This window comes from Aotus nancymaae, unplaced genomic scaffold, assembly GCF_030222135.1.
Source record: "Aotus nancymaae isolate 86718 unplaced genomic scaffold, 86718_ANA_hifiasm-v0.15.2.pri h1tg000007l, whole genome shotgun sequence".
Taxonomy (NCBI): domain Eukaryota; kingdom Metazoa; phylum Chordata; class Mammalia; order Primates; family Aotidae; genus Aotus; species Aotus nancymaae.
Genome location: NW_026988418.1, coordinates 23,143,481 through 23,156,295, shown reverse-complemented (window position 1 = coordinate 23,156,295; position 12,815 = coordinate 23,143,481). Strand labels below are relative to the sequence as shown.

The 12,815-nt window shown below is 42.3% G+C and overlaps 1 protein-coding gene across 4 annotated transcripts in view; it reads left to right on the top strand.

Moving 5' to 3' along the window:
• CYP2J2 (cytochrome P450 family 2 subfamily J member 2) overlaps nucleotides 1-10,356 on the top strand; it is a 34,968-nt gene extending 24,612 nt beyond the window's left edge. For all 4 annotated transcript variants that reach the window (XM_064372407.1, XM_064372408.1, XM_021667779.2 and 1 more), the window contains exons 6-9: nucleotides 12-153; nucleotides 2,675-2,862; nucleotides 6,145-6,283; nucleotides 9,831-10,356. In XM_064372407.1, the coding sequence (XP_064228477.1) occupies nucleotides 12-153; nucleotides 2,675-2,862; nucleotides 6,145-6,283; nucleotides 9,831-10,009 (648 nt within the window). In that variant the 3' untranslated portion in view covers nucleotides 10,010-10,356. The remainder of the gene's footprint in view (nucleotides 1-11; nucleotides 154-2,674; nucleotides 2,863-6,144; nucleotides 6,284-9,830) is intronic.
• The last annotated feature ends 2,459 nt before the right edge of the window (nucleotides 10,357-12,815 follow it).

Below are 12,815 nucleotides of genomic sequence, written 5' to 3'. Positions count from 1 at the left end.
GCCTTTTCTAGCACACAGACAATCCTACTTCCAGTTTCCATGAAGAAAACCTCATCTGTAGCGCCCTGGACCTCTTCTTTGCTGGAACCGAGACAACTTCCACTACACTGAGATGGGCCCTGCTTTACATGGCCCTCTACCCAGAAATCCAAGGTGAGCATGTCAGTGAGTGAGCCTGAACCAGGGCAAAATAGTGCCTCCTGGGGCGTGCTGCCTGAAGTTAGGGCCAGAAGGCAGCACTGTAGGATAAAAAGACCGAACAGTCATGAGGTGATGAGGACTCAGAAACTGCACGTTCTTCACATTTTCTGTCTCAATTGTGATGGGCCAGGTAATACAAATGTAGGAGAGTCCCTGTCCTCAAGAAGCTCAGAGGCAAGAGAGAAATCAATGAAGTCAGTCGACATTATGCTAGTTCCAGGAAACAGTTACTCTCTGATGTGAAAATCTAGTTGTGCCCTTCCCTTCTTTTAAACGATGCCTTCCCATTTCCTTCTGGATAATGTTCAAACACCTTAGTCTGGTGTATATTATAGGCCCCTTCTGCCTGTCCAGGGTTGGCCCCACCTTCCCTCCATGGTGGCCTCAATAAATGACCCGTCATGTTCTTTGCAGTCTGTATTTATACCTCTATGTCATGACATATGCTTTTCCCTCTACCTGCCCAATTTTCCTACATAGGAAACTCCTAGATCTTCTTGAAGAATCTGCTAAGTACTACCTCCCTAAGATGCTTCTGTACTCCCCTAGGAAATTATTGGCATTTTCTCCCTCCATAGATGATGTAATGTGCCTTTATTACTAGGCTTATTCTGTATTATTCATATAGCTTCCCCACAGACTATAGTCCACTCAAGAATGATGTTCTAATCATTTTTCTTCCTCCAGCTTCCAGAACAGTTTGAACACATGGGGGATTGGAACTCTTAACAATACCGTTTTTCTAAATGTGGGAAACCATTTATTAATAAGGCATAAAATCAATTTAGTAGATCAAGACCAGTATTATTTTTTTAAGATAGAAATAGAAAAGATCAGAGTGCTTCCCATGTACTAAGGTAAGTTTGTTCACAGAACTTTATTTTTTTCATCTACACCTGCATAAATATATGCTTTATATGTGTATATTTAGGTATATGCATCCAGGGTTATGCTCAGTTAAAAAGGCTAGAAACAAACACACAAGCACTATATGATCCAACTTACATGAGTTATCTAGAGTAGTGAAATTCATAGAGAATGAAGTAGAATGGTGGTGGCCAGAGGCTGAGGGAGGGGGTATAGAGGCTGAACTGTGATGGGCTCAGGTAATACAAATGTAAGAGAGAGTCCCTGTCCTCAAGAAGCTCAGAGGCAAGAGGGAAATCAATAAAGTCAGTCGACTTCAGTTTTGCAAGATGAAAAATTTCTGGAGAGTGATTGCATAATAACATGAATATATTTAATACTACTCAACTGTCCATTTTAAAATTCTAAGATAGTAAATTTTATGTTATGGGTATTTTACCCCCAATTAAAATGTTTTTCAAAAATGATAGTTTATTTCTCTTTCAGGTAAGAAAACATCCAAACTAGACTTTGCAAAGCCATTAGGGTTTCAGACTCCTTCCAATTTGTTGCTCTGTTGGACTAGAATGATGCCCTTGTTAGCACTCTGTAAGATGGCTCACCAAAAGGCTTTCCACAGTAGGAAGGGAAAAGTGGGGAGGAAGCACATACCCTTTCTTTAAGAGCTTGTTCTAAGGATTAAACATCATTTCTGCTTACATTGTATTAGCCAGAATTTAGTAATATGATCAACTTAATTACTGTAAAACATATTCTTTAACTGGACAATCAGATCTCCAGCTAAAATCTCTATTACTCTAGACAGAGAAAAGAGATAGGACTGCTACCAGTTTCTATCCGTTTCTATCATTGGTTAGGTGAGCACTCAACCAATGAAAGAAACTGGTAGCAGTCCTAAATGTTCACACAAATCTCAAAATATCAGTTCATGTAAATCTCAAACCATCCTTAAGATGAAGGTAGATTTATCCTCACTGATCAAATAAGGAAACTGAGGTTTAAAGAGTGTAAGTAACTTGCAGCATCAATATTGTGGAGCAAGAGTTTGCAACCCGATTGGTCTCACCTCAGGGCCCACTTTCCGCTCTTATATGTCTACCTGAGAACTTAGAGTCTGTAGATCTGCTATGGGTTGAATATTTGGCCCACCCTAGCCCAAAGTTACATGTTGAAACCTCGTTACCAGTATGATGATACAGGAGGTGGAAGCTCTGGGAGGTGATTAGCCTTCAGGAATGGGAGTCGCACTGTTATCAAAGAGACTCCAGAGAGCTGCCTCACTCTTTCTACTATGTAAGGACACAGTGAGAAAGTGCCATTTATATACCAGAAAGTGGGTCTTCACCAGACACCAAGTCTGCTGGGGTCTGATGGAGTTTAGTCATGTTAATCTTGATTATTCCACCACATAGCCTAACCGGGCTCAAAAAGATTTACAGAGTTGTAGTTTTCTGAATGAGCCTTTCAAAAGGATAAGAACCATTTTATTTCTTGCAACCTGGTCACTAATTGAAATACAACAGATGAGATCTTGGAAACCACTCATACCTCTTTAAAATAAAGCAGAAATGTTGAAAAAATAATAGAACCCTCCTTTCTTTACCAGAAAAAGTACAAGCTGAGATTGACAGAGTGATCGGCCAGGGGCAGCAGCCGAGCACCGCCGTCCGGGAGTCCATGCCCTACACCAATGCTGTCATCCATGAGGTGCAGAGAATGGGCAACATCATCCCCCTGAATGTTCCCAGGGAAGTCACAGTTGATAGTACTTTTGCTGGGTACCACCTGCCCAAGGTAACTAAGTATGCCTGACCACGGGTCTTCAAGCCCATCTTTTAGGTGGTAGAAACCTGAACTTGAGAAGTGACATTTAATCTTGTCCTAAGGAATCATTTAAATGGAAGAGAAAGATATATTATACCCGATATAATACTAGATTTTCTTTATGTGTAGTCTTCAACTAGATATAAATAGGTATTGTGGGGAAGGGAGCAGGAAGGATTCCTACGTCAAATATGTTTAGATAAAGACTGGCTTTCCTTTGCTGTGGGGCTTCTCAGTGTTTTTACTATGCTAGTGTGCATTGTGAGTCTGTGAGCCCACGACAGGCAGCAGTTCTAGGTCAGACTTTATCATAGAACACGTTTTTTTTTCTGTTTTTGTTTTGGTAGAACATCTCACCAGACTAGGGATCTGCTAAACTTTGGGAAATTCTGCTTCCTGATCCTGGGATTCTAGAATGTTAAAATGTGAAAGGACATTTAAGACCACCTGGGCCAACATCACATTAATGCTGGTGTTTTTAACATAATATCCCCACAGGTATTTTTCCAGTTTTTTTCTTATAGTCCCATGATGTGTAATTTATTATCTTACAAGGAAGCCAATCTAAGCATGTGCAATACTCATTTCTGGAAAGGGAAAGAAAGGAGCGAACATTTATTAAGCAATGATTATGGTTCGTGGACAATGTGGCCTCTTTCAAAATGCCTTAATCAATTCTCTGAATAAGTTTACTCAGAAGAAGCTTGTTATTCCCATGTTATGGATCGCGAAGTCAAGCCTCAGAAAAATTAGGTTTGCATGAGACCTCTCCACTACAAAGAGTTGGGATCTGAAAGCAGATCTGTTCTGGTTTTGTTGTACAGACCGTGCTCCCTGCACAGGAGTTGCTTTACTTTAACTTTAAAAGCATCTCCCTGCTATTTTTTCAGTTGGTCTCGGTTAAACTCCCTGTACTCATAAATGGAACTGTTTCTTTTCTTTCAACTTTTGTTTTAGGTTGAGGGAGTACATGTGTAGGTTTTGCTACAAGGGTACGTTGCATGATGCTTAAGACTGGATTACGATTGAACCATTACTCAGGTGGCTGGCATAGTACCCAATTGGTAGTTTTTCAACCCTTGTCCCTCCTCTCTCCTCCAGTAATCTCCAGTGTCTATTGCTCCTGTCTTTATGTCCATATCTACCCAATGTTTAGCTCCCCTTATAAATAAGAACGTGCAGTATTTCATTTTCTGTTTCTGCAACAAACAGAATTCTGACGTCACCCACTCGCCACCCTTCGGACCTCTGCAGACAGCCATCCTGTGCCCTCTAGTGCTCTCTCCACACACTGCACATCTTCAGTTCCTTTCCTTGCTTTCTCACCACTACGGTCAGCCTCTGTGGATCTCTCCCAGTTTATCTAAGTTCCTCTGAGTGTGTCATACCTGGGGAAAATCTCAAGAGACAGAATCAGAAGAGTTCACCCATTGGACACTGCTTGGTACTATTCTTGCAGAGCCAGGAAAAGCAGCTGTTACATTTACTATTTCCTTACTGATTGACCATCCAGTGGGTAAAGGCTGAGGTCTAAATTCCCCAGGTGCAGTTTGCATTTTTCTAGCAGTTTATTTAACTCAAGGAAACCAGCTCAACTCAACAGACTTCTGCCACTGATTTTTGTCAGCTTTAATAACCATCTTGGGAACTGACAAATTGAAGTAACTGTGTGTTACACAGTCTACGTACAACCTATCACTTTGATGTCAAATAGACCTAGTTTAAATCATGGCTCTGCCTCTTCCTACTGTGTGACTCTGGGCCCATTATTTTTACCTCTCAAAGCTTCAGCTTCTTCATCTGTAAAATGCATTGAAACCTACCTTCCAAGATCCACTTGGAGATAAAATGAAATCATGCATGTAGGCCATTTAACCTAGTGATTAGTACAGAAAGTGCTGACAATAGCAGTTATTCCTAATATTGAAAATTACTGACATTCATTTCTTGAATTAATATTATATTAATATGTTAATATTTGAATGAATGCAACAAACACTAAGTACCTGAAATGCTCAGGTCTGGCAAAACAACCCTGAGAAAATTAATCATGCAAGTACTTATTTAGAAACATGATAACTGCCTCCCCCCAAAAAACTCACTGTGGTCTTTAAAAACACAGACTAGCAGGAGTGGTCAGGGAAGCCTTCCAAAAGGAAGTGATATTTGAGTTGAGGATTAATGGATGATTAAGAGTCAGCTTGATGACAAAGTGGGGAGGAAGAACGTTCCTCGCAAGGCAAACAGCATTTAAAAAGAGTTTTGAAATAACTAGGAACACAGCATGTTTGAGAAACTGAAAGAAGGGTCCTGTAGTGGGAGTGCAGGCAGAGGAAGAGAGTGGCCCAGACAGGGACCAGGTGATGGGGCTTTGCCCTGAGAGCAATGGGTAACTATTGAAGTGTGTCAAGTCCTAGGTATGAGCAGTGGGAGGCTGTGGGGGGTGGGGAGTGACATGACCAAATCATGCTGGAAGCTCACTCTCTTCCAGAGTGTGAAGCAGATTGAATGAGGCCAGAGGCTTTGGGGCATAGAAAACTATTACAGGGGGTCCAGGAAGCCAGGAAGCAGTCTGGGCTAAGTGGGCATGGCGGACATGGAATGGAGGTGAAAGCAAAATTGACCAGTCTCACTGATGGGTTGGATAAAGGCAGAGTAAGGGAAAACCTCCCTCTAGGGATTCCTGTGTTTCTTAGTATGTACCTGGATGGATAGGGACTCCTTTCTGGAGCTACCTGATCTATTACTAAACATACTGTGGGGAATGGGGTGCCAGGTGCCATGTACTAGACACTGGAGGAAAGAGAATGGCAAAACCAAGATGAATGAGATGTCTTTTACCTTGGTAGGGCTGCCATCATTATGGCTTCACTGAGCAGCTGGGCTGGTTTTGGTACAGTGCAGACTGACTGTTGCATTATTCTCTCATCAGTATATTCATGTCCCCTCCTTCCAAGACCTACCTAAACCGACCTATCCCTGTAAGGAAGATCCATCCTGCAGTCACAGTAGCCAAGCACCTCTCTTAAAATTCCCAGCAGGGAAATCCAATCTAATTTGTAAGCTGTCCCAGACAAAGAGAAGGGCCCTGGGTTGGGGGGCACAAGAGACTGTGTACCACAGTGGGGGAGGGTGGGGCAGTTCAGAGTATGATCAGGCTCCCAGCATGGAAGCCAGAGGACGACCACCCCTCTGCACAGATGTGCTTTTTCATGGGTCAAGCCTTGCCTGACTCTCTGCTGCCTTCTCTAGGGGACCATGATCCTGACCAATTTGATGGCGCTGCACAGGGACCCCACAGAGTGGGCCACCCCTGACACGTTCAATCCAGAGCATTTTCTGGAGAATGGACAGTTTAAGAAAAGGGAAGCCTTTATGCCTTTCTCAATAGGTAAGTTGTAATAAACAGGCGGATGGGAGTCCAGGGCCCCTCTCCCACCCTCCCCTGTCCTCTCCCTGTATTCCCTTGCTTTCGTTGGAATGTGTCCAGACAGCCTGGCCAGTGTGACTCACTCCATCTTGCTGTTGGGTACAGCTCTGGGATTTCCAGGGCTGGGCATTGCTTCAGCCTGTCCTTACTTCCTAAGCCCTCCCTTTCCTCTGCTGGAGATTGCAGCTTTTCTGCGTTCTGTCCTCTGGAACACTGGGGACAGAGACCCAGACTCCACCTCCAGCTCACAAAGAGGATTGGGGGCTGCCATCTGTTTTTGTTTTTTTTTTTTTTGAAACGGAATTTTACTCTTGTTGCCCAGGTTGGAGTGCAATGGCACGATCTCTGCTCACTGCAACCTCCGCCTCCCCAGATTCAAGCAATTCTCCTGCTTCAGCCTCCTGAGTAACTGGGATTACAGGCATGCACCACTATGCCAGGCAAATTTTTTATATTTTTAGTAGAGACAGGGTTTCACCATGTTGGCCAGGCTGATCTGGAACTCCTGACCTCAGGTGATCCACCCGCCTCAGCCTCCAAAAGTGCTGAGATTATGGGCATGAGCCACCGTGCCCGGCGGGGTGCTGCCCTCTTTACTAAATTTTAAAAAGTCCTCAGTTCTTTTTAAGGGCTGCCCACTCATACAGAAATAGAGCTGATCTATCATAGGAGATAGAGAGGAACAAGGGGAAGGAGAAACTTATTTGCCACATGGGCATCAGTCAGTGGCTTAAGTAGATTGGATTCTACTCTCTAAGGACTCCCTTGAAAATGTTCTTTGTAGTTTGTAAATTTTAATTCCTTTTTTAAAATCTAATTAATACATTTATATAATATGTAACTTGAAAATTAGGAAATAAGAGGTAGTGAAAACTCTTTTTTTCTCCTGTTTTTAAGATAACCAGGTCCAAAAAGATATTTTTAACTCAAGACATTGAAAAATCAATAACAAAAATTCTTAGTGTATTCCAGGTTTTGAGTTAGATATGTTGCGTAGATTGTTTCAAATAATGTCACAATTCTTTAATTCCATCAATATTTACTGAGCATCTATTATGTGTCAAACATTCAGCCCTGGCAGTATGACAATGAATGAGTGAAACAGAAAACAAAGCAAAACTGCTGCCATGATGCATCTGTTCTAGTGTAATTATATAAAGTTTATATTACTATAACCACTTTAGTGATAAGGAAACTGAGGCTTAACCAAGTATAGAAACTAAAGTCATTAAACTCATATGGCAGAGCTAGGATCAAAGTCAACCAGACTTATCAAAAACTAAAGTGTGTGTTCTTCCTAACACTACCTACTGAAAATAACTAAATGCTATACAAACCCACACTGTGGAACGCATGATAGTTTGCTTATTGTTAATTTAAAGTAGGTATTGATGTTCTGAGACAAGATCATTTTGCTGAGGATGACACTAAGTTTCAGAAAGGGCAGAAGTGGAACGACCCACGTTGGTGTGACTCCAAAGCCCACGATCAGCCCATGTGCTGTGTTGCCTTAGGTGTCTCTGGGCTGATTCTGATGATAGATTCTGTCTTTGTCTTTTTATTTGATTCTGTCACCTGTGCTCACATTGGACAATTCACTTTGAATAGGAAAGCTGATATAAGATGTAGGAATATCTTCCAGTCTTCCTGTCTACAGTAGCTTCAAATTTTGTATTACAGCACAAAGTTTCAGCTGCTATGTTCCGGTTATGATAATTAATTATTCCTGTTTTTTGGCTCTTGCACCACATTCATATGGAAATGCTAGCAATGTGACCTTCTCTGCATTCCACAAAAATGCTTCACCCAATGCTAGCTGCATCTACGATGAGGGAAATCTTGTTAGAAGTCCATGGCTTTGAAAGGAAAAAGGATCTTCTAGGCTAAGTGATGCCTGGATACCTTTTCTTCACATGACTGAAGCCTCTTTCTCAGAGTTGCTTCATGTCTCCTGTTAAAAAAAAATATATATATATATACACACACACACACGCACGCACATATATATATATATATATCTTATCTGCATTAGCAGTAGTATTTTTAAAAACTATACATGGTTGCTCTCTGCTGCTTTGTTATTGAGAGTTGTATTGCACTCTCTTAGATACTTCATTTGCAGTTATTAATAGATAGACAGGAAATGGATCAGCATCTCCTTTTAATTTAAGATAACGAAAAATAAGAGAGAGTTGTTTCTTATCCAAGATTATATGCTCAAGGAACTTGCGGAACAGGACCTAAAACGCAAGTTTTTATATTGTAGTATAGTGTTCGCTCTAGTATGACTAGAATGTAGCTTACTTCCCCATTTAGAGGCTTCTCTACTTTAAGATTGACCAATTTCATAACATATTCATCAGTTAGCATATTGCTACATAACAAAGAGTCCAAAACTCTGCAGCTTAAAACAGTAAGCATGAATTATTGCTCACAAGTCTAGAAGTCAGATATGTGACTCTGCTAATCTTGGCTGGGCCCCCTTGATCTCTTTGATCTTGGCTAGAGGTCAACAGGCTGATGGCTAATCCTCAGCTGGGACAGTGGGGCTCTTCTCACATTATCCCTCATCCTCCAGCAAGCTGTCCTGGCCTAGTCACATGGTGGTGATAAGGTCAAAAGGGGAGAATAGAAGCACACAGGCCTCTTAAGGTCCAGACTGGGAACTGACACACCATCACTTCCATTGCATTATGTTGGCCAATGCCAGTCATAAGGCCAGCCCCAGTTTCAGGGGAGGGGATATTACTACAATTTTTGATGGGAAGAGCTATGACATCACATTGCAGATGATGTGGAGCCAAGGAGAGGGAGAAATTGAAGCTATTTTGTTCTCACCATCTCTTTCTCTGACTGAGAAGAATGAAATTCATAGAAGGCAAGCAATTTATCTGGGGAGTCCCACAGAAGATACGATAGGATGAGGACCAGTTAAATGGATCAGGAGATACAAGTCTGAAGGATGGAAGCCAAAGCAATCCCAATACAGAGGGCCAGCCATGCCAGTAGGCCCCCCATGATTAAGGAGGAAATGTGGCACAAGGAAAAGATGACTTATACCTTAGGAATTCTCTTCTGACATTGACCTCCTTATATTTTGAACAATTTCCTTTTAAGGATTAAAAAAGTTAACATGTTTGGTTGTTTTTGTTGTCCTTTTCTGGTCATGTTTGTTAAATGATTTTTTAAAGCCCTTAGGCTAAACACCCACTTTCTAGCTCAGCCCAGGCATTCCACTTCTACGGTCCTACACCCTGCAATTTCACCCTGGAAGCTCGCCTGCCTGACCCCTGAAGGCATTTGACTTTGTGTTTCTGGACTTCTGCTTTCTATGCATTGGTGAACCCAAGTGGTTGTCAGACTTAAATAAGTGGCTGGCCAGAAAGTGCTGGAGCCTACAGGCCCTTACTCTGCTCCGGTTTTTTTAGGATGTGATTGAGGATACCAATCTCTGCTAGGCACCAGTGCCGCCTGAGAAGATAACTTGTCTTTTGATTTTGTCTTACAGGAAAGCGGGCATGCCTCGGAGAACAGTTGGCCAGATCTGAGCTGTTTATTTTCTTCACTTCCCTTGTGCAAAAATTTACCTTCAGGCCCCCAGACAATGAGAAGCTGAGCCTGAAGTTTAGAATGGGCGTCACCATTTCCCCAGTCAGTCACCGCCTCTGTGCTATTCCTCGGGTGTGATGTTGTCAGGGAAGAAAGGGGGCAAGGAAAGTAAGAAGACATGGCATGTGTTCTGAACCCAAGATACAGCATGTGTTCTGTGCCTGCTCAGATGTTAAAGGACAAAATGAAAGCGACTTTGAGGAAAGATTGAAGGAATTTGACTCAGAGAAAACTAGATCCAAATCCCAGCTCTACCATCTCCTCCAAAGCCTTGGGAAAACCATCTATGTGCTACATGATTTACTTTTTATCTAGGAGATGAAATGAGGATAATGATTCTTTCCATAAAGAAAGTTCTTATAAGAATCAAAATAAATAGTGAACTTTAAGTGATTTGTAAACCATAAAGCACATCATAAAATGTCTATCTGTAATGTGCCTCCTTCCTGCTTCTTCTTTAAGCTATGTATTTGCCTCTGGCCCGTTGAAAGGCTCAGGTCAACATGTGCAAAATAGTTGATAAGAGGTAAAAGTAGGCCCTAAGAGCAGCCACAGAAGCGAGCTATGGAGGTCCCTCATTTGGTAGCACTGTGCAAGCTTTATCTTATTTCTGTCTGAAACTGATCCTCTGAGAAGTCAGCAGGACAGGTTTTATTCCTCCTTTAGAGATGGGGAAAGCAAGTGTCATCGAAGCAGTTTCTGTGGTTTACATAAGCAAACACTTCCTTGGCCTTGAACCCAGGGCCAAGTGGGATGTGACCACAATTAACCAACATCGGAAACGGGCCTGAGGAACAAACGTGGAAATATTTTTCGTCTTTAACAATACTTCTTGCCTTTAATCCTCCATCAGGCACTTATTCACATGTTGTTTCGCATTGGCTTTAACGATGAGGGGTGTGATCTTTTCTTGCAACTAGATTGTAAGATTTTGGTGGTTAGTATTACCAGCCCAAACTCCCTGGGCCCTGGTATTTTTTTTTTTTTTTTTGAGATAGATTCTTGCTCTGTTGCCCAGGCTGGAGTGCAGTCATGCAATCTCGGTTCACTGCAGTCTCTGCTTCCTGGGTTCAAGAGATTCTCTTGCTTCAGCCTCCCTAGTAGCTGGGATTACAGCCACACACCACCACGCCCACCTAATTTTTGTATCTCAGGTAGAGACAGGGTTTCGCCATGTTGGCCAGGCTGGTCTTGAACTCCTGACCTTTGGTTATCTGCCCGCCTCAGCCTTCCAAAGTGCTGGGGTTACAGGCTGAGCCACCACACCCAGCCAGCCTTGGTATTTTATAGCAGGGAAACAAAAATGCCAAGATCTCTGCTCATTCCTTCTAGGTGTGGCTGCTGAAGGGAGATAAGGATTATAAAACAGAAGGCCAGGTATCACTGATAGTACACGAAGTTTTGACCCCAATACCAATGCGAACAAACAAACTCCCTGGGAAACTGGGCTAAGCCTTATAAAAAGATCATTTTTCCTAAGGTGGTGTCTTAGTCCATTTTCTGTTGCTATAACAGAGTGCCTGAGGCTGGATATTTATACAGAAAAGGAGTTTATTTGCCTTACATTTCTGCAGCCTGGGATGCCCAAGGTCATGGTGGTAGCTTCTGGTGAGGGCTTCCAAACTGTGTCATCACATGGCAGAAAAGTAGAAGGACAAGCACATGCATGCAAAAGACAGTAAGCAGGAGGTACCAGGCTCACTTTATATCAGCCCATGCTCACAACAAAGAACCTACTCCCACAACAATGGCATCCATGCATTCACAAGGGCCATGCTCTCATAACCCAATCACCTTTCATCATGCCCCACGTTCCGACACAGCAGCATTCGGGACCAAGTTTCAAATAAGTTTTGGAGAGGACAAACACCAAAACGGTAACAAGTAGCTAGAACTAAGTAATTTAAACAACTTAAAACAAAATGCACCATGAAGTCTTGGGGCTCTTTCTTCCTGATGCTTGGGATTCAGAGAAAAGTCAATTAAACTGACGCTGTGAGAAAGGAGGCAGAAAAGGATGGGAGGAATGTTTGACTGCTCCGGAGCTAGCTGGGGGAGCCAAGAAAAGGTATGTCTGGAGGACATGGTTGGGTTTTTTAATGTTTGGGGGGAGGCTTTGGTCCTTCCCTAGTAAAAGAAAGAATGGAAGTGAGAGCCCCACCAATGTGCATTTTTTTTTTGTAACCCACCAGAAATTTGCATCTCTAGAAAACAAGCCAAGTGGTATTCTGAGAATAAAACTAATCCCATCAGGTCCTGAACTTGAACTTCTCAAACATCCAGGACCTTGTCTTCCATTTTTCCCCAATCAGATCACCCATGTAGGAGACTCAAATGGACAGCCAAAATACATTATGTGTCTCAGTGTCCTCATTTATAAAATGAAGGACTTTGTTGAAGTCATCTGAGTTCCATTTCTACTCTGCTGTGCATTTTCTATGATTCCAGATGGGCAGTACACACCTTTTACTTAGGGAAATCAGTGTAAAACCACTGGGAACTCATCCTGACCTGAAAAATGCAATGGGACCCAGGGCCAAATAGGATGTGAGCACAATTAACCAGAAACCTTGGGGAATAGATGACTGTGAGTAACTACATTTTCTGGCCATATAAAATATCTCTTTTTCTCAAAGCTCATTGGAGAGGCTCTAAAATATGAGCCTCTCCAACGAGCTTTGGTGGAAAACAAAAGAATTTCTTTCTTCCTGTTTTGTCCAAGCACTTCCTGTCTTACACAAAGATTTTGTTCTATATGCACTTTTGTAACTCGCTTTTCCCCCCATCTATTTTGGAAGCTCCAGGGCACTGACCCCCTTCCCTTGTATCAGTGCCTGATGACACATGGTGTGCAAGCACTATAACATGATCTGTGGTACCATGG